A 21209-nucleotide genomic window follows, 5' to 3' on the forward strand; every position below is an offset into this window, starting at 1 on the left:
CAGCTATTGCTGTCAACTGTGTCATTTCCTCTTGGGCTGTATCTGCTTAGAGCAGTGGCAGTGGTTACTCATCACACTCAGGGCTTACACACCACGTCATTGCAGCATCCCTCCTCACCATTTATATTTCATGAGAATCTTTTAAGCTCAAAATAGAACTAGCAGGACAATTAGACCCATAATTAATGTTAGAAATTTCATTGGTTTAAGTGGGAGTTTGATGGGAAATTCTGCTCCTGTCAGTCTTCACAATTACTGATACCAAAATCCATACATGCTAAAACTGTTTTCTTCTTGTACATAGCTTAGGTAGAAAACTCTGTGCCAAAAAGAAGGGGAAAATAATTGACTGGAGTATTGTACAGACACAAAAGTGAAGTAAAAATAAACCACAAAAATGCTATGCTGGAATCCAAACCTCCAAAAAGAGATATTAAGCAAGTAAGGGGAAGAATCAATTTACATTTTACAAGGCATTCTGCCATGCTTATGGCATGAAAGAATTAATTTATGCCAAAATTTCTATCATACCAGTACAGAAAAGCACTTTTAGAATAAAAGCAGGCTAACACTGTTCCTTTAGCTTTTCTAATAACAAGGCCATTTTCAAATTTGGGTATGTACAAACCCATATACATCATCTTCAATTTTTCACTCGCTACACAGTGAAAGGTTTATGCAAAAACTTAATAATTAACCATATCACAGCTGTGACAATGCAGCTTCTGCTGCATCATTTCTAGAATGCTGCAGGACAGTCCTTCATTTCCTCAGACCATGAGTGTGACACTGAGGATCCAACCTCAAGCATCGTATTTCAGCACAAACTATTTCAAGACAGGTACATTGTATGTCGTGCAATTTGGAAGGCTGCTGTTTTATATTATTTACAGAACTGTACTGAAATATCTTCAACTATAGGGCTACACTGAGGTTACAATTTAAAAAACCACACACAGATCTCACACATGACAGTATTTAAACGTATGCTGTAATAGAATAGCGAAAATGAACTCGGGCTATTAAAAAAAAATTTATTCTTTTCCATGAAAGATTGATACTACAATCAATATAACCATTTTATCAGTCAAGTATGTCTGTTATAGGCAGGCACAACATTACAAAACAGGCAAGTACAATGCCTGAGTAAGCGAATACAGTCTGAATATCTATTCATCCACTATTTCTGAAAACAGAATTATCAAATATCCACCAGGGAAAAAGATGAACTGTTTTAGTTTCTCTTTGGCATACTTATCAGGACAATGAATCAATTACAAAAATCTTCTATTGCGGCCAGTGCTGTGAAGGAAAAAGGACTGAGTGGAAGGTTGTACGTCAGAACTCGCTTTTAGAACTTGGGCAACCTGGCTCACATATCCAAACTGGTGACAAATGACAGTTCAGCTGCCAATGCTTCACGAGGCAGACAAGGATTACATTGTTTTACACTGCAGGTTTGTTGAAGGTATCAAAAGAGTTACAGTAAATTTATGCACAGTACATACATATTACACACAGTTATATAAATACCCATGCTGTGGCTGGACTTGAGGAAGTTGCTTTACCAACACGAAAGCACAGTATCTGACCTCTTACCAGCCACTCAATACACATTGCACTTTGCATCCAGTAATATGTTCATTTCTGTACCTCTCTTAAAAATAGATTTAAAGCAGAAGTGAAGAATAATATCGAATCTTTCCATAAACTTTGTTTTCTTATTTACACTGTAATATTCCATTATACATAAAGACTGCGTAACGATACATTATCTTCATAGAGCTTTTTGCAATACATACAGCTTGGAGCTATTAACATCTTGGTTTGGGAACACAGATATGACCTATAAGACTATTTAAAAACAATTTGAGCCTTAATTTTGCTCTAGTTTGTTTCACTGAAACCATTCTTTGAACAAAAAAAAAAATTCCTCCTTATTGGAGAGGAAAAACACAACTCATGTTTAAATCACCTCTGGATTTCCTTAAACCACTGAGAAACTTAGAAACCATAATAATTTTTTGCATAATTATAAAGCCACTTCAAAGGCCTGTTAGTTTTAAATTTAAAATATGAATGACAATTGTGACCATATCTTTCAACTATGTTTTCTTAACTTTTGGTTACTTTTCAACACAAAAAACGAAAATGCAATCATGAATCTTACATGATCTTTGCACAACTGGGGGGAGTTCCTATTTTATTCATAGGACAAAATGAACATGCACACAACCCCCATTCACAGAGTGAGAACATAAACTACAGCAGCACTTGTCTCAAGTTATGGTGCACATGGTTGCAATATGGAGTATAAAACAAAAGCAGAATTTCCAACATCTGTTAAAACACAAAAAAACCCTTATTGTACAAAAAGTCATTCACATTCTTTGCAATGAAGTGAAGAATCAGCTGCTTTCTGGACTCTCCAGCCTGCAAACTCCTCCTTCTATTGCCACGGACTGTCCTGCCACAGCTCCAGGAGGAAGTCTTGAAATGTGAGTCTGTGGAAAAAGTCAAGAGAACATTATGGACTGAGAAAAGGCAAAATTATGCAGGACAAAGTAAGCTTGTAAGTATTGAGCAATTAAGCTTTTCCCTCACTGTAGTCTGAGGGTAAACTACAAAGCAACTTGAAAAGCAACTGAGATTCTTTTCCTATTTTGTTTGCATTAATGTTTAACACATGAAGAGAAAGACCATGACAGATGCATAGAAAAGGTAAATTGGATGAATTAACACACTGAAAGTAGAAAGAAATATCCAGAGTAAAGACAAAAGAAAACAATTCTGGCATTTCATGGTTTATAGCTCTATTTCTTAGGGAGATTCAGAAGTCTTTACTACTGCATACAGAAATACATCTTCGAGAAACCTCAGGCAGAATTAAATATTTGACAAACTAACACTTCAGATCCCAAGGTAACTGCAATGAACAGGATGCAAGGAAGAAATTTCTCTGCATGAAATACCTACTCATCCACCTAAGAAACTCCAAAGGCTTCCTGTTGCTTCAACCCAAAGAACAACTGTGTTTCTGCCAATAGGCATCTTTTCCACAGAAAGTTTTAAAAGCCTTTGAGAAGGCACTGAAATATTTCAGTCAGGAAGTGGGTATGTTTGTCTGTATACACAAAACTCCAGTTTATAACTGAATTGCAACTCAGTGACTCTAAAAGTCTGTTAATGATCCTTTATACACTGGGGTATGTTTTATTACTGAGTAAAAGCATCTGCTTATGAAAAGATACTCTGACTTACTGTTAAGAGTAATGACTTTTTATCCTCCTTTGCACATGTTTTTACACTGTGAAAACTGCTCCTGCTAAATTAGGAACTAGAAATTATTCCTAAGACACCTTCCTATAACTGCAGCCAACACATATTTGTTTGTACATACATTACCCCATTTAAAAGATTTAGTTGTTGCAAAATGTATAACTTGCCATGAGGCAATGGGTGGTCACAAAAAGCATAAATGTAGACGTTCAGTAAGAAAAATTTGCATTAGTTGAGCAGAAACCAATTTTGAGACTAATTTCATTACAGTGAAGAACCATTTTGTGTCTCAGGCAGCTTCTTTTAATTCCTTTCTTGATAAGGGTATCCTGGTGCCTGCACCTAGGTGGTCTTGTTTTCAGTTAAATCACAGACTAAGATTTCATTTAAAACATTTCAAAGTTTTCATTTTATTGCTGAAACTTTGATGTCTGGCTTTCCTGCTTGATATATGAACACGTTCCTACTTTCAGAACAATTTCAGTTGCAATTGCAATTTACCACTCCAAAAAGAAAATACTCTCTTCAAATCTGTTACAATTTCCTTCCAAATGCACCTGAAATTTTTCTGTAGATATAATTTCACAAATTAAAAACAAAAATTAAAAGAAAGAAAATCAAGTGGAAAAAAGGTATTTTTTATTCTATCACTGACAGATCTATGATATTTTTCCAAGGCTGTGAAAATTTCTAAATGGAAAGGATGACAGTAGAAAAGCATCACTGTTGATGGGCATGGGAGCCCATCAAATTTGTTTCCTCAGAGGAAGAATGCCACTGGTTGTTCAGCGAGGTACTCTGTCAGAGCAAACCAGTAAGTTAATCCTAACATGTTTTTGAGCAAGGGAAGGAAAATGTACAAGAGGGGATAAGCAGGTAGCTATGCTTATACAGCTGCCCAAAACACATTTCCCTATAGAAAAGCTCATTTCCCATACACAAGACCCCAAACCACTGTACACCAGCATCTGAAGACTTCCATTTACAGAAACACTGAAACCACATATAACAAAGCATTTCTCACAGCCTTCACTTGCATCCTGTTTATTTGCATACTTTCTATGATGGAGTAAACACAGATCTGGTTTACACTGACTACTTTTTATTACTTTCACCAATGGCTGCCTTATGTAGAACAAAAATGAAACAGATCTAAGATGATCATGTTTAAGATGTTACTTAATAAATAATTTGAAAGGATAACACTACCATGTCAAGACAACTTCAGAAAACTCCCAAGTGAATTCTTACAATTATATCTCCCTTGTTCTTAACCATAAAAACAAACTCCAGTAAACAAAAAGAAACATCAAAGAACACTGAGTATTTTTAAATGAACCACAGAACTTATTTGTTAAATTTGTGACATTTATATATCCCAACATCATATTTTACATTAAGTCCACATTGTATAGTCAATTAGGTTTAGATTCTAGAAACTTAAAAACAAAAAAGCAAACAAAAAAGAATGACACTGTTTTTAACTGAACTCGATTAGTCTGTCAGCTTTACAAGTTGAATGAACCTACACCTGGAAGAAATTGTGCCTGGGACCAAAAAAAAAAAAAAAAAAGAATTTTCCTGAATTAATCCTCTACTCAGCTCTACAGAATCCTCTCTTTGAGGAAAGAATGACAGAGTTATCCATATCTTCAGTTTCATATATAGGCATTTCACACTCCCAAGGATATTCTGATTTGTTTTGCTTTCCCAGAGAAAAGGGAAGTTGGTGAGGTTCCAGTAGGAGATGAGGTACCAATATCTGGGACACCACTCAGTCACCACAGATTTTTGCTGCATTTTAAAGGAGGAACCTCTTGCCCACAGTTCCATAGGAAAAAAGATAAATGCTGGAAGAAACATTTGATCTTTTGCTTCCTACCCCTCTATAAAGCCCAAATGAGCTAACCAAACTTCAGATGCTGATTCTTACTCCATGTTCCTGACATCCAAACACACAGTGTTTCCCTCTTTCCCCCTAACCAAACCAACATCATGGAACTACTGATTCCCCCAACCCCAACAGAATAACTGCAATGTAATTCTGTGCCAGTGCTTTTTGATGTACACTGCAAATTTCCCCACTTCTTACAAAACTAACAGGTCTTTCTGCTCTGGAATACATGAAATACATGGAATACAGCTACTACAGGAACAATACATGGTTTCATCTTTTTGACCTACCTTATTTCATGTCTCACAGACAAGGGTTCTGAAACAACCTTGAGACCAACAAATACGAAAGAAGTTTTCTTTTGAAGAGCTAGTCACTTCCTTCTATTCACATGGAAGTATCAGTTTGTCACAACTTAGAGAACTTTTCTTTCATTAAAAGCATAAATACTATGTAAAATGAATATATAAAATTTAAGCCAAGAAACAGTGCTGCAGGAAAAAGCTGAAATCAATCAAATGTTGCCAAGAGGACAGAGCACAGAGCACAACTACCAGATGGCAGCACATTCAGTTCTTAAGCAAATCTAGGGAGTACTTCATGTGTTTAGCACTCTTATTACACACTCAGGATGTGCTTTAGACAGAGTAATTAATAAAACTTTTTCCATTCATTACACTAAAGAGATGAAATATAATGAAAGACCAAGGACACCATATCCTCAAGGAAATTGCTTTCTACAACTCTGCTCCCTGAAAAAAAGAGTGCCACCAAACCCACACACTCTTTTAGAGATTTGGAGCCTCCTAGCCGGACACACACTTCCACCATCAGAACCAAACAACCACACATTCTGAATTTATTTTTTACCCACTAAGAGCCCATTTTGGCAGCAACTCTGCTGCTCTGTCTCCTGGTAATCTCCCCTCCACCATGGTTTGCATGTACACCTGCAGTATGGCAGGAGAAGGTGCCCCACTAAATACTGCTGGAAAATGCCATGTGCATCTTGTTTGGTGAAACCTTAATAAAGAAAAAAAGGGGAAAAATAGAAAGAGGCTCCAGAATATTGTCCTTGATGGGAAACTGCAGAAAGACACAGTGATGGGGTACTTCTGGTCTCACTGCACTGAAAATAATGATTTTACATACAGGTTACTTAGAAAGTTAACAGTTTTCCAAGCTCAAATTAATTCTGTGGGTTAAGTATATTACTATAAATTATTTATGTATCTAATTAAATCACTCCTACCTGTAATCAAGACGCATACCAACAAATCATCTAATCAGCTCAGCATCCCAGGGTTTTATAGAGGTATTCTAAAACCCTGACATGAACCTTCAAATGCGATTTGTATCATTGTGAATTGCAGGGCTAAGTCAGGTTATTGCATTTATATGTGCAAACCTGCACACATAGTGCTATCTTCCCCACTCCACTCTGTCAGCCAAATCCAAGGAGAGTTCCAGAACTACTGGCTTTATGCAAGAACCAAACCCAAAAAGTGAACTTCTCATCTCAGAGCCAGCTGATTTCCGTGAAGGTTTACAAGCCAAACATTTTAATCAGTATCTTAGCACTGAAGGTTATTTCCAACAAATAGAAAAACCTTATTTTTATGAGAGAACTGGATGGTCCACTGTATGCACAGAGTAGTTTTCAAATGAAAATTTCTGCCTGATTCCCCAGCCTCCAGACAGGAGTGAAGATTAAAGAAAATAAGTAGAACAGTGACATATACTTTTCCTGTCTCATAAAGTTAAAAGACTGTCTCTGTAGTCTGAAATGAATGACTGAATTATTTGACTTCGTATTTCTGCTCACTAAACAGGCTCAGTAAATTTTTCCACTAATTTTCAAATTAGAATTAGGATTCTTCCAAGATGTGTTTCTTCACCCAATGAGCACTGGAATACTGCCCTCCTTCAGACAAAGGGCTTTCACAGACCTTTCACTCACAAAGCCAAACACAGAAGCTCATCCTCAGAAAACCAACAACAATCAATACAATCAGTGTTTGTCACATGTATCACTTCAAACAGAGAGGGAAGGACTTTTGCTCAGTTTTACAGTGTCAGTAAAGGCGAATAAATCTGATGATGACAGCTTACATCTCATCTCCACAGGAAAAGTGAACTGGAGATGGTCTCCCTGTCCACCATGTTTGCTCATACTGGCAAATGAAATTAACTGTCAAAGATAAAAGTTTCTGTTTGCACATTGCAACCACAACATTTGGTGTGGACAGCAGTTGCTGCTGATGAATGTTTTCAAACACAGCAATATGCAACACTCTCCACTACTGCTGCACCACGTTTTGCACAGTAATGTGAGTTTGCTTCATTTGAGAATGGAAAGAATGGCTTATATAGCTTTGCATTATTAAAACCTGCCATAACATAAAGCTTAGCAGCCCATGTTATAAGAACTGAATAGCTGCCAAAAAGAGATTTAAACTGGCAACTGAATTGGAATATATTCAATGTTGCAACTGGGCTTTTAAAATTTGCTGTCTAAGTCATCCAGCTGTTAGAAAAACTAAAACCTATGAGTCTGAACTACTACTCAAAAATACCAAAACATTTACAGTAATTGCCAAAGTTTTCAATATTTGTAGAGCCCATATAGCAGATTTAGAAATGTTAAGAAATACAGCAAGCTGATAAATTATTTCAAATACTTACACAAAATAAATTACTAAAACTGCATTTTGCTGGTATTGAGACTAGATCCTGCACTGGAAAAAAAACCTCTGACTTCAAATACTATTGAAAACAAAGTGAGGAATTACCTATCTTCAAGCAGAAACATCAACTACTCTCAATCACCACGACAAGACACTTAGATCCTGGAAAAATTAAGTATCCCAGCCATTTAAACTTTCTGCATACAGAATACTGCAGGGCTTGTGTAAACAAATACTCTGCAGACCCTGCCTGAGATAAAAGGGCTCCTGTCTGATTATTCACAGATACACAATATTAAATCAAAGAAAGGCTGCCTACCCACAGCCAGAAACTTCATGAGATGCTCTTGGTTTGTGAACTTACATTGCAGGCATATACTGCACTCTCATTTGAGATTTAAGAATTTATTTTCCTTTGAAGCATCCTCCATTGAGCAAGCAGACATGGAACAAGAAGATGTGAAGCTTTGTATCTAAGAGGAATCAATTAACTTGTGCAACCTAACCATTAACACCCCTCCTCCCCATTCCATTTTAATCAAAAATCATATTATGGGTGAACTGAAGGAATTACTTCTTCCCATCCCAAATTACATGGCAAAAGGTCTGCAAGCTCTTTGTGCAAATTGACACTGAAATTGCTCTACCAAATGCTACATGAACTGTTAAGACCTAAAGTATTCAACATTGTTCATGACAGTATGGACAGAGATGCAAGAAGCAACACCTTAGAGCAGAACTATTTCCCCAGTGGTGGTGACAAAAATGCTTAAGCTCTCAGAACAAAACTCAGTTCAGGAAAATAGGAAATGATAACTGAATCCTGCCAGAGTAACATTAAAGAAGTCAGAGCCACTGTAACAGGGTGACTTCTTAGCTGAGGCTATGATCAGTTGTTAGAGGTATTATAGATTCATAAAAAACCCCAAGCATCTGGAAGGTTGTTCTGAAGACCAACAAGTATCTCTGAAAGAGAAGAAAATTTGGATTGGAAAAAGAAATAATTGTTTATCAAAGATCTTAAATTCATATCAAGTAATCCCTGGGTCAACAACACAATAGCAAAAAAAAAAAAAATCTCCTCAGTTGATGCAGTTATTTAATCCCCCAGTCCTTCAATCTGGAAGTCATAACCTTTGTGGATGCAGCAGTTACTGCTACAAAAGGAGCTGTGTATTCTAATGGCTGTGGCCAGACACTTATTCCAACAGCCTCACTGATTGACAGAAAGAGTTAAGCATCAGCTAGTGTGGTGCAGGTTAGTTCAAGAAGTATAGGAAAGAACCAAAATGTTCAGATGAAAAGCTTGTGTCCTTGCACATCCAATCGGTGACAAATGCTGGCACCAAGTGATTATGAAGCTGTTTGTGTTGAGAAAGATGACCAGTAAAAAAGAAAAGCACAGTTGAACCCGCTAAGATATACTTTGATTAGCTGTTTATGGCATAAAAATCTGAGGGAAGCCACTGGGATATATCCACTGTGCAGGTGGTGGAGATGACATTTCCAGAGCTGTGAGTGGTGGAAAAGCTGAAATAGTTCCAGCATCAAGAAAGAGCTGATAGGATGTACATCCAGAGGTGACTGTGTCAGCAATAAAGTGTGAATTTAGTTCATCTGGCAAGGCTATGCAGGGTTTTTAAAGCAACATTCAACCAAACACTTTAATCCAACAGGAAATGGTGACTCTTCCAGGCAAGTGGTTTTAAAAAAAAAAAAAAAAAATTTAAAAAAAGGACTGGACATGTTTCCAGAAAGCATCTTCAAATCATACCCCTATTAGTGCACAGCTGTTGCAGGCTCAGCCATTTGGTGCTGGTGAGCTAACATGACATCTCCAGTGTGGCTTGGAGGTGAGTGGCCAGCTGCAGAACCCAGTCTTGCCTAAACTGGGAGCAAACAAGCCCCTGGTGCAAGGGTCCTTCCAAATCAGTGCTTGGAGAGCTCAAGCTGCTAGAAGCCAGAAGCACCAGCAGGTCAGGGTGTACAAACCACTTCAGGTCTCTGATTCCCACTTGTTTCATTCCCCTCTTAAGGAGCTGCTGATGGATAACTGGTTGTCTCCATGTCTTGAGCACACCAGTGTCTGGAGGTGAGCTGCATCTAGCTTGTGTTTGCCTTGTAGGAAAGGCATCCTGTACCTCCACAGTTTCCATCTGGGGTTCAGAACTCCATTTGCCAGGTCCTATTATGAACTGCATTAACCTCCCATGCTGAAAGAATCCCACTAAGATAGTAAAGCAGGCCCCTTTTCTCCTTAGTATGTACCCCTTTATATGATTCTAATATTAGTCTAGTTTATAACAGCAGATACTTAAAAACCTCCCCACTTTTTAAGTCTTGCTTTTGTTTCATACTCATTAAATTGTTGATTAAATTGAACCAGTTCAAAATCAGCCACTGTGACAATCCCTCAGAGTTTTGTTTAAGAACAAAACTCAGGTCCTAGACTGATGAAAGAAATAAAACCTGAAGATCTTTACCACCCTAGCAAAACAGGAAAGCAAATGTTTCCTTACAAGCTGCTGCCTAATCATTTTGCTATGGTCCTCATAAACAAGTGATATTTTATACTTTTATGAACTCTTATCCCATTATTCTTTCATGGCAAGCACTCAAAATTAACTGTAGCAAAACAGTCACTCTATTAAAGAACAGAGATTTTTTTTTTTTTCACTTGCAATACATTGTGTTCTATTTCAAGCCCAGTTTTCCATCTATAACTTAGTCCTAGTTGTAGCAGAACAAAATTCCAGCTTTTATGACAGAAGACTTTTTTTGATCAATAGAAGTCAGCAGCAAAAGCGTTTGTGGTTTTTCTCTGGAAAGCATTTGTGGCCACAGACTCAAAGAAGGAAGAAAGGGAGGGGGATTAACTCTTCAGTGAAGGTCAAAAACATAATTTAAAAGTGAACCAAGAAGAGCAGCTGTGTCTGTCAGCACAATCAGGATTACCAGCTGGAGAAATTTACCAGCAGTATGAAAACAATGCACACCAGATGTCAAATGTTGCAACTGTGAGTAGGAAAGCAACTCTGGGCATGGCACTGTCATGTTAATACTCATTACCAGACAGATTTCATATTTAGCATTTATTTATTAATTAGACACTACCAGGAAGAAACAATAACATTTTGAGCTTCACAGTGTAAGTCAGAGGCAGGTGTGCACACTGGAAACATTTAACATCCTTTATTCTCAGCTACTCTTTCACTGCAAACACAAAACAACAATTTTAAAGCTAACTGGCAAACACTAGAACATCTGTGGCTGAACTTGCTTTAGTTCCACTCAGTTCAATCTGAGCTTTTAACTTCAGTTTGGACTTCTTTTCAACTAAATCTGAAATAAATATTAAGAAGAGAAGTAAAGCCACACTCTTTTCCATACATACTTATCTAGAAAGAATTGTACCTAAATTATTCAGAAGTGAAGCAAATACTTCACTTACACCTCCACCAGCACTTCCTTCATCAGCTGCTTGTTACCTTTCTTGTCTTTCTGGGGCATTCTTGCCTTTTCTTTCTGCACATTTTATGCCTTGAAGATGAACTCATCCATTGCAGCTCTTGAAACAGAGTGTTACACCAGCTTTGCTATGTAAAATATCCGATGCTGATTTTCTTCTTTTGTATATATTTCTATTACCTTGGTCACATCCCCCTTTGCATTATGCCTACAGAAAGCATGACTGTCTCTGCCTGCAGCTTTTCCCATGATAATCTCTGTTCTCCAAACATCTTTCCTAAATGCTCCAGTTGCTACACTACAGTGCTCTCCTTTTTTTCCTTTCCATGCTCTTTTCCTAAGAATGGATGGCTCATCCACTTGGTTAATCCCTACTTCTTGATGATAATGTAACAGGATTTTCCAGTTTTCATAGTTAAATTCAATTTTAATGTAATATTTCTCTCATTAAAAATTAATTATAAAGTCCCAAGAAACTGAAAATATGGATGGTAATATTGGAATTTTTTTATCACAGAGGCTATTCTAGGAACTTGTTTGAAGTTTGTTTTATATCTTCCTTGATGGTGCAATTGCTTTGTCTGAAGGAAGTCATGCCCACAGAAAAATATGGTACCAGCATAACTGAATCAAGATGAATAAAGTTATTCAAGTACAATTACTGTCAGCAGAAGACATGTGTTCATGGCACCTTACCCTGACATGGAGCATATGTTAGTACAGGGTTGTGAACTGCTGCAATTAAAAAAAAATTAGGAATGCCTAATCAACTGGCACATTTATGCTACTCTTACTTCTTCTGTTCCCTTAAAGAAAGAAATTTCTTATACATTTCATTATCATTAATTGAAATTCTCCTTAGCCTCTGCACTCATTCTACTGTATTACAGCCTATTCCTCATGGTTTACCTTAGCTTTGCCATCCTGAGCAGACATGTATCCAACACACATGCTCTCTGTTGTATGGCTCCACAGAAATTCCACTATAAAGGAAAACGCAAGAAGTTACAAAAAGGCAACTTGGTTTAAAATACAACATATAATTTAACAAGAGTGATGTCTTGAGGAACAAATATAGCAAGGATAAAAAACAAAGACCAAAAACTACTTACCAGAGCGATTAAATCTCAAAAGAAACAGCTATCAAGCAAACAAGATTTTTCTGAGTATCACAGCCACACTCTGCAGAACTATTACCCAGAATAAGAACGTTAGTTCAACGATACAGAGCCTCCAAGATGGGAAATACATCAACTCCAACTGCACTTAAAAACTGCACCAATTTCTAAAGCACTGGCCTGTTCAGAAAAAGCTGATACAATTTGAGTTTGTCTGCCTTGACCCCAGACAAAAGCACCCTGCAACAGCATAAAGCCAGATGTCCTGCTATCAACAGGTAAAGGGGGATTTGTGGCTTAGCTGCCCAAGCAGGATACAGGCAAACATGCAGAAATAGTGAAGTCTGCAATATGGGAATTGAGGATATACAGCAGGCAGGAAAGACATCTGGTAAAAGCAAAATTATCCTGCAGAAAAAGGAGAGGTGTCTGATGGAACCAGAGTAACATGCACAATAAGAAAGAAAGATTTCTGGCAAAATTAGAGGAAGTCCTGGATTCAACAGTATACTGAATTACAACAGCAGATGCAAACACTCCCTTTTCTCTGTGGAGAGTGTAAGTAGCAGCAAAGGTAAGAAAGGGAAGAAAAATGAAGAAACCCCTTTCAAAGCACTCTCAGGTCTGATTACTTGGAGTTCCAGCACCAGGTATACAACATGAGCTCTCTAGTACTGAACTCACAGCTGATTTAGGATATCAGTGTTAAAGACCAACTGCCATGCTTGCAGTGATAATGATTAAGAAAACTAATCACTGCTCACATGTACTGTTAATGCCTGTTAATCCAGTAAGGGGCTGTCCTGAAGGCTGAAAGTGGATTCATCAACTGTTTAACAGCCTGTAATCTTTAATTGCCTGATACATATGCAGGTATCTTTATGTACACAAACACACTCCTACTCAGCTGCAACACAAAATTTAGACAAAGAGCACATTATTCACATGTTCAGCTCTCTGCCAATGGAGCTTTATAAATTGCCACACTATTTTCTTCTTGTTGTCTGTCATGGTCATATTTCTTTCTTTGTGTTCATAAAGTTCATAATTCAGAAGGGGGGAAAAGAAAAAAAATAGCTGATCAGAGTTCAAGGCATTTTACAAAATTCTGTTAAAAGTTTAAAAAAAATGCAGTGAAGCACAAATTCTTCCTCTGGATTATGAATTACACAAGATGCCATGGACAGGCATTTCCATATATTTGTTTTGAGAGTGCCTTTCACATACTGCAACAAAAGCATCACTAGATGGGTTTAAAACTCTTCCTCATTGCTATTCCTCACATTCCTGTAACGTGGCTGATGAAGGTCACACACAGCCTGCTGAGCACACAAATCCTTTGAACCACTTCTCCTTGCACAGCAATTAAACCAGAGGAGGAGATCAAAGGTTAGATGAACCCAGCAAGACTTGAAGATTCTGACAGACATGCAGATCTCATCATAAAAGAAAAATGAACATCATCAAGGTGTGTGCTTTGTAATATATTCATGACTGATACCACCAAAGGTGAACCAAAAGCTTTCAGAGAGTGAAAAGTAAAACACATCCAGCACAATCAATGTGTATTCCATGGAGCCAACCTCTCCATGGCATCCAAAGGCTCCACTGTCAGTGAAAACTTTTTTTTTTTTTTAAAGACAAATTTAATCCCATCTTTCAATTTTGAGAAGTTCAGGCCAAATACCCTCAAAATATTATACCTTTGCCTTTGATAACTACCAAAAGTAGCCTGTACAAGCACAAACCTTGGTTATTGTTAGCCATTAGGAGCAGTGAACTATAATGAAAATTCTAAATTAATTATACAGATAAGTATATTTTCAACCATTTCATAAGTCACTTCCTTGCCATTTGTTTCAATATTAAAAAGAAAGAAGATGATCTCTGAAACAAAGACATGGGAGTTCCTTATTCTATACACAAAGTTTTTCAGTATAAACCAACTGTTTCAGTCCAAACAACACAAATACTACATATGTGTAATTATGTATTATCTCTGCATTCATTATTAGGCAGGAAATTTCCATGGCACAGAAAATGCACTGTGTTACAGTAAATCTCAGTGTTATTTCAGTGAAAGAAAACCAGAAATCAATGGAGAAACAGTCTTCACCTACAATGTACAATATAAGGGGATTTTATAAATTAATTTTTGAGGAAAAGATATCAAATCTTCATTAAAAGAATATGTTCTCTTACATGAATGACAAGCATTAAATGAATAGAAAAAATTCTCTCACTTCCAAGTCTCATGAATTGAAGGTTAAATTGCTCTTGTTTGTTCTTACTTATTCAGACTTGTATTTTCATCTTCTTAACTCTTTTTTTAAGGATAGAATTTATGTTGCAGGATGCTGTTGCACTAGATAATGTCACAATTGGGTAAACAATAATAAAGCAGAGCATTATATAAAGCAAAAACACTTTAATTCTGGTAACATCACCTCAATCTATATTAGACAGGTCAGTGTGACCCAATAAATAAGCACATAGCTCCACATCTGAGGAGCACCACAGGAAAGGAGATGGCACAAGTGAAGTAATTCATATGCCTCCAATCCCAAATTCCTTCCCTTAAAGTGGCTTTAATGTCTCAGGGTTGTATTTCCACCCAGTTCTGCTCAGAGCCTACAGCCTTCAGTTCCCATCTGTTTCTCCCACACAAACCATGTGACAGGTTTCCATAAAACATTTTTCTGCCATAAAGCAGCAAGATAGGGATTGTGTTTCCAGGACAGAAACAGGGATGAAGGGATGTAAAGCCCTTTTGGAACTAGCCAGCTACTGGTGAAGATAAGTCCAGGTTTCAGCAGCAGAAACTCAAGTTTGGTGCAAATGCAAATAGTAACTGGGACTTATCTAAACTGATTTTCCTCACCATTATCAAGAATAAACAACCATAAGCAACTTTCCTTACAGATTTTAAGTATGTCCTCCAAATTCTTACACTTTCTTCTGCAAAAAGGAGGAATAAAGAACTTTTTAGAAAGCATTTTTCACAAACAAGCTACTGAGCAGTAAATGGCTACATGCATTACTCCCAGCTCTAAATGTAATTTTTCGTATGAGGAATACATCCTGCCTTGCCACAAGCAACTATCCTATCTATGCCATAGGTTTAGAATGATCCCACATAACCCTCTGAATGACAATTCTACTTAGAAAAAGTGAGTCAGAAAGAATGCTCTTTTCTGGTGTTTTAATAATATTGGCCTTGTTTGTTCCTTATTTTGCTTTCTAGATTTTTATGTCAATTCTTTTTTGTTTTCTCTGTGGCTTTCAAACATGCACAGGGATTTTATTTCATCCTTCACTTTGAGTTAGCACCCAGATGAATCAAAAATGAGTAAGGATTCCTTACCTAGTAAAGTTGGTTTTTCCTGTGAGGATTCAGGATCTGCTGAACACCTGCAGGAGCGGAGAACTATCACACCTCCAAGAACACCATCTTCATTGGCTAGAAAAGGTGAACCTGGGCAAAATTGTTGGGAAGAATTACTTGCACTAGGAATTGTTTCTTGGGTATTTTTCTTTAAATTTGACTTCCTGCCTTTCCCCTTTAATCTCGTTGCTAAGGGTTGAAAGGACTGACAGATCAAACAGTCCCTTTACAACAGCATCAGTTCTCTTTCCTAGTGTTTCAAAAGAATAATTTTCTACAACATTAATCTACTAATTCACCCATAATAAAAAAATATGAAGAGCTACATGGAATAAAACAAAGATATTAAAAGTTACATTTGTGAGTGCAAAGAATTTGTTCATGGATCAAGGAAAATATAATAACGAAAAATGAAGTGTCAGGTTAAAAAAAATTGAGACTCAATATTTATTCCTTTCTGTTCTAAAATTAACATAAAGACATATCTAAAAAAACCAAGCAAACTTAGATAATTTTTACAGTTTATTCATTTTTGCCAATTTAAAGCCCTTTGTACAGGGACATCATCCAACTGCTATACTGTCTGCCTTGCTGTTTGATGAATACTAGCAGAAAAGCCTAAGCACATCCTTTTACAGTGTCTCTTCTGTTGTTCATTTAAGACATAGGATATAAAAGTCTTCTATCAGAAGCTGGAAAAGCTTTAAAGTCAGCAGAACCAAGCCTAAATATTCTCTCTGGTTTGCAATTTGAAATAAGATTCCTATAGCTTTAAATGTGGAAACAATGGTATAATTTACATACCATTTAAAATGTCTTGAGCCACAAAATTAATCAAGTTCTTGCACTTAGGCCAACAGACATCCTAGTTACACATCTCCATTATACTGTCATTTAAAATTGAACATACAATTGCAACAGCCATTTAATGTAATTCATTTCCATTCTTTCTTCTAAATAAATTAGTGTACAGACACTGTAATTTGCCAGCCACAAGAACTTCAGAGCAGATCTATTCATCAGATTTCTTTAACTTACCCACAGCTATTTGTATGATTAAAATTACTCCTTTAATGCAAATAACAACAAAACAGCCCAATAAAATCCAACTTCAAGCTTTACCATAAGGAAAACTAAAAGCTTTATCATATTTTATCTAAACATTAAAGCAGCTGCCTTCAAAAGTGATACAAGGTGGTCACTGCAATAGAAGCCCACATTGAAGGAAAATAATAAATGCAGTATACTTAATAAACAGTAATATCTTACTTGATCTAATGCAAACAGATACTATCTTTAAAGTGCCACTTGTTTTGTAATAGAACTATTACTAGTTACAGTTACACCTCACTGACTGCCACCAAATACCTGTGAAACAAGAATCCAGCCCAGGTAAGAGATAACAAAACAGGAGAATACGTTTAGTTAAAATAGAAACACAAGGCTTGGAAAGTTGGGAAGATTTTACCACCCAAGTCAAAATCAAGCACTTCAAAGACAATGCCTCTACCTGAACTTGGTCTGCAGACCTAATCTTACACTAAACTGCACAAATTATTTAAGCTCCAGGCCATGCTGTGGCAAAAAGTCATTGCAAAGAGACAGAAAAAGTTCTGGTTTATTTTTCAATAAGCAGCTTCTCCTTCCCTTTCAAGGGCTGTGAAAGATTCTTCCAAGGTTCTAGTAAAAAAATTTAATTATCTCTTTAATTAGAATGTTGTACTCCATCAGAACACAGCCAGCAAATAGTATTCACAGCAGACAGTATATTTAAGGACACAGTAAAACACTGGGACTGTATGAATGCTCATAATACCAGACAGCAACTACTGATTATAGTTTATAGAGTTGGTGCCACTGAAGTCTTGTTCTAGAAATGCTTCCATTAGTTTAATTACTTTTTTTAGGGATTTTGTTTCTTTCACATACTGAAAAAAATAGATGAAAGGGAAGTCTGTAAATAAGCTAATTACATATTTCTTAATCTTCCCAGTATTTTTGTCAACTATGCCATCAGGACTGATCAAATTTTCAGTAATCTGAGTAACTTGTACATGGTCTTTTGAAATCTTACAAGGCTTGGCAGTATATTTCTTTCCATGTAGAGACTCTGCAGTAACACTGCATTTTCAGCAAAATTCTTCCATTTTCACAGGGATTTCTTTGCAAGAACAAAATATTTATCTTTAGCGAAACACAAAACAGAAAAAAGAAACACTCAAAGCAAGTGTTTTGTTTCAAAACTTCTTTTGAAAGAAGTTTAAATAAGTAATTCAAACTTGAGCTCCAAGCACATAAGACAGTCTTCAGACTACAACTTCATCCAAAAAGATGCTCAACCTCTACATGAACAACTGAGAGCCCCAGTTCTGTCAGCATAAATAGCATTTATTTATTGACATTAAGCATGGTGTCCATTATATCGCCCTAAGTATGTACACAATTGTTTTCTGAACAAATTACTTCCTTCAATGATTATACACCATGGAAGCTTTATTAAGTCCACAAATCTCAAAGGCTTTGAAGACCACTCAGAAGTTGGAAAACTATGTTAATTCAGTCTTTGCTGAAGTACACTGCCACCCTACTGCAACTGGAAAACTCCAAAAGAGGATTAACTTAATAGCACTGCACCTGATAAAAGTGTGATGAAAGTCTGAACTTCAGCATCCATAAAACACAATAGATGGGCAAGACACTGGTTTCTTCAAGAATGACACAGGATGGACCCTTGGACTAGGAAGAAATGCTGGTTATGTCACATGAAACCAGGTCACACCACACTAACTTTGTAACAGTACTACTGGTGTGAGACGGAGATGAATAAAATTACTTTATTAAAGTGACTTGTAGCAGGTCATGTGGATGGAGAACTGAACCAAATGTCTTTAAAGACTGTGTTATGCAAACAAAGTAATGATGGTGGGAGACATTATCTCTCCTACAGACAAAAACACAGCCTTGCTTGCCCATTTGATCTTCTACACGATGTCATCATTACCTGCAGAATGAGCATTATTCTGGAAGGGTGGGAGAAGTCTGAAAAAAGAACATACCCCTTGTGTTCATCTCCAAACACAAGCAGCAAATGAAGACACAAATTCAGGATCTTTCCACCCATGCCAATTCCCAGGGCCACCCTGCTTCCCCTTGTTGAAGGCTGCCATTCCCAGAGACATCAGAGGCAAATTGTGTGACTACACCCTCACCCATCCCAAATGCCTTCAGCAGCGAGTTCAGCTGAATCATCTCAGTGCAAAATCAGCAACAATACAGTGTATGGCTCCAATTCACTGCCTAAGTTGTGGGGAATCAACCTCTAAGAAGTGTCAGTAAAAACCAGTTGCCTACAATAATAATATTACAGTATTCTATATTACACTAAATTCAGGCTGTTTCTTTGCTCTTAAAAATCAGACCCTAAGCCAAATTAAATACATGCTGAACAGCATATTGTTTAAAAGTTACTTATTTTCCAATTAAAGCAATTTTTCAAAAATTTTAAGAGAGGGATTCAAATACAACACCTTTTTTTAAACAAGGATCTTGCTAGATATGCAGACTTACTGGCAATGATTACAATTATGCTGAAGAGTATATTTTAACAAACCAGAGAGTGCAAATGAGTAGGTCTACGGTAAGCAAAATTCCAGACAGCTGAATGCTATGCATCCATCACTAAATCTGCAAAAATAATGGTGCAAAAGCAGTATTATACTTTATTTGTAAAGAGAATCCATGTACCATACACAGGAATTAATTTAAGTGTTCTCAAAACACTGTGAATTCAAAGGTTAGGAACATACTTCATTAATTTAGTTCTAAAACTCATTTTGTTACAGCCAACCCATTGAGAAAAAGAAATAACAGAGCAGATTTTTGTAGAAAATAACAATATAGGTAATGACTTTTTAATATATACATTTAATTAGTACTTCAAGAGGAGGAGAAATAGTGGAAATAAAATACTGCCACATATATTAAAGGCAGAATGGCTTCTCATTAGAAGGAAAAAGTGATCTGGCTCCTACTTCCTACACCATTTTTGCTCTCTCTGTACTCTTCAGAAAGACATTTCCCTGTACAAATGCAAAATTTAGTTAAAATAAAACCAAAATATGTCTATTAGCCAAAAATACTGTTTTCCACTGTAATAAAATAGAACTGCTGGATAAACCTTTGATCTAATAACTTGCTAATGACAAAATCACAAAAACCTGGGGCTTTGAATATAATTTTAAGTCTCATGAAGCTCAGCGTTCCTTTCCCAGTTACACTGGCATACCACTGAGGAATGTGGCACGAAAAATCCAAAGTAAAACTCCAACTGCAGCATTAACTAATAATGTTAGCACTGACTGGCCACACCAGAGAAAGGGTAGGACAAAACCAAACAAACCCCATATTTCATTAGTTTTGATCAAATCTTCACCTTCCCCAGTCACAGAACAACGTTTTACAAAACACATTTCTTTCCTTCAAAGCTCAACTACTCTGTTATTGCTATGTGACATGCAGAAAGCATTTTCACATTTTTATTTATATATTTTGCATGTTATTAATCTGTAGCAGTAGTGTCTCAAAAACAAGCAAGCAGGTCTTCACAGCAACTCCACCTTCACTGATCCCATTGATTCCATGAAGTTCTGCCAGAGCTGAACACCACGACCCAGGTTCAGCCCCTCATCAGAGACAGAACTGAGAGATTCCACAAGTGTTAAAGCAAATAAAGGCCTCAACATTCAGCCTTGCTCTGCAGGAGCTACAGTTACAGAAAAAGTGAACAACACTTTTTCTTCTGTCTCTCTTGTGTGATGAACATTGTTTCCTCCAGATCATGGGACTGATATGAATTGTTCACTTCTGATCTTGTGCCTTTTTTCCCCATTTGTAGTTACTGCACAGAACCATTCTAGCACAGATTCAACACTAAGCTGTAAATGAAGTGTTTTATTTACACTTACCCAGCTGAAGGATAAAGCAGCTGCTCATCAGATGTTTTACACTGATACTCTTCCATAGCAGAGAAACCATTACCAGCCCCACTGTTTACATCAGCTTTCAAAGGCTTAAAACTTGGGTCTGAACACTGACTGTGGTGTGATGTAACCATTAAGTGCTTCAGCAGCCCCCAGTTTTAACAGAGGGCAGTTGAACAATTTTAAACCATGTGCAGAGTGAAATTCTGACTATTTCAGAACTGCCTATAGATCACCTTGGCCACTGGACTGTTAGCTTATGTACAGAATGTGGTGGTGGTGATGCTGCCACTCTGCTTCTGCTATGTATCCCACTAAACTCCAAGGTAACAATTGAAATAAACATTAGAGAAATGCAATAAGCACTAAATGAAGCCTGTTTTTAATTTCATGCATCAT

General features: G+C 36.9%; 1 protein-coding gene across 3 annotated transcripts in view; it reads right to left on the reverse strand.

The window, feature by feature from the left end:
- Positions 1-846: 846 nt before the first annotated feature.
- Positions 847-21209, reverse strand: part of TASP1 (taspase 1) — a 78098-nt gene continuing 57735 nt past the window's right edge. For all 3 annotated transcript variants that reach the window (XM_056488300.1, XM_056488297.1, XM_056488299.1), the window contains exons 12-14: positions 15811-15921; positions 12238-12311; positions 847-2504 (exon numbers count right to left, since the gene is read on the reverse strand). In XM_056488300.1, the coding sequence (XP_056344275.1) occupies positions 2409-2504; positions 12238-12311; positions 15811-15921 (281 nt within the window). In that variant the 3' untranslated portion in view covers positions 847-2408. The remainder of the gene's footprint in view (positions 2505-12237; positions 12312-15810; positions 15922-21209) is intronic.

The sequence above is a fragment of the Oenanthe melanoleuca genome, chromosome 3 (assembly GCF_029582105.1).
Source record: "Oenanthe melanoleuca isolate GR-GAL-2019-014 chromosome 3, OMel1.0, whole genome shotgun sequence".
In the NCBI taxonomy this organism is placed as follows: Eukaryota; Metazoa; Chordata; class Aves; order Passeriformes; family Muscicapidae; genus Oenanthe; species Oenanthe melanoleuca.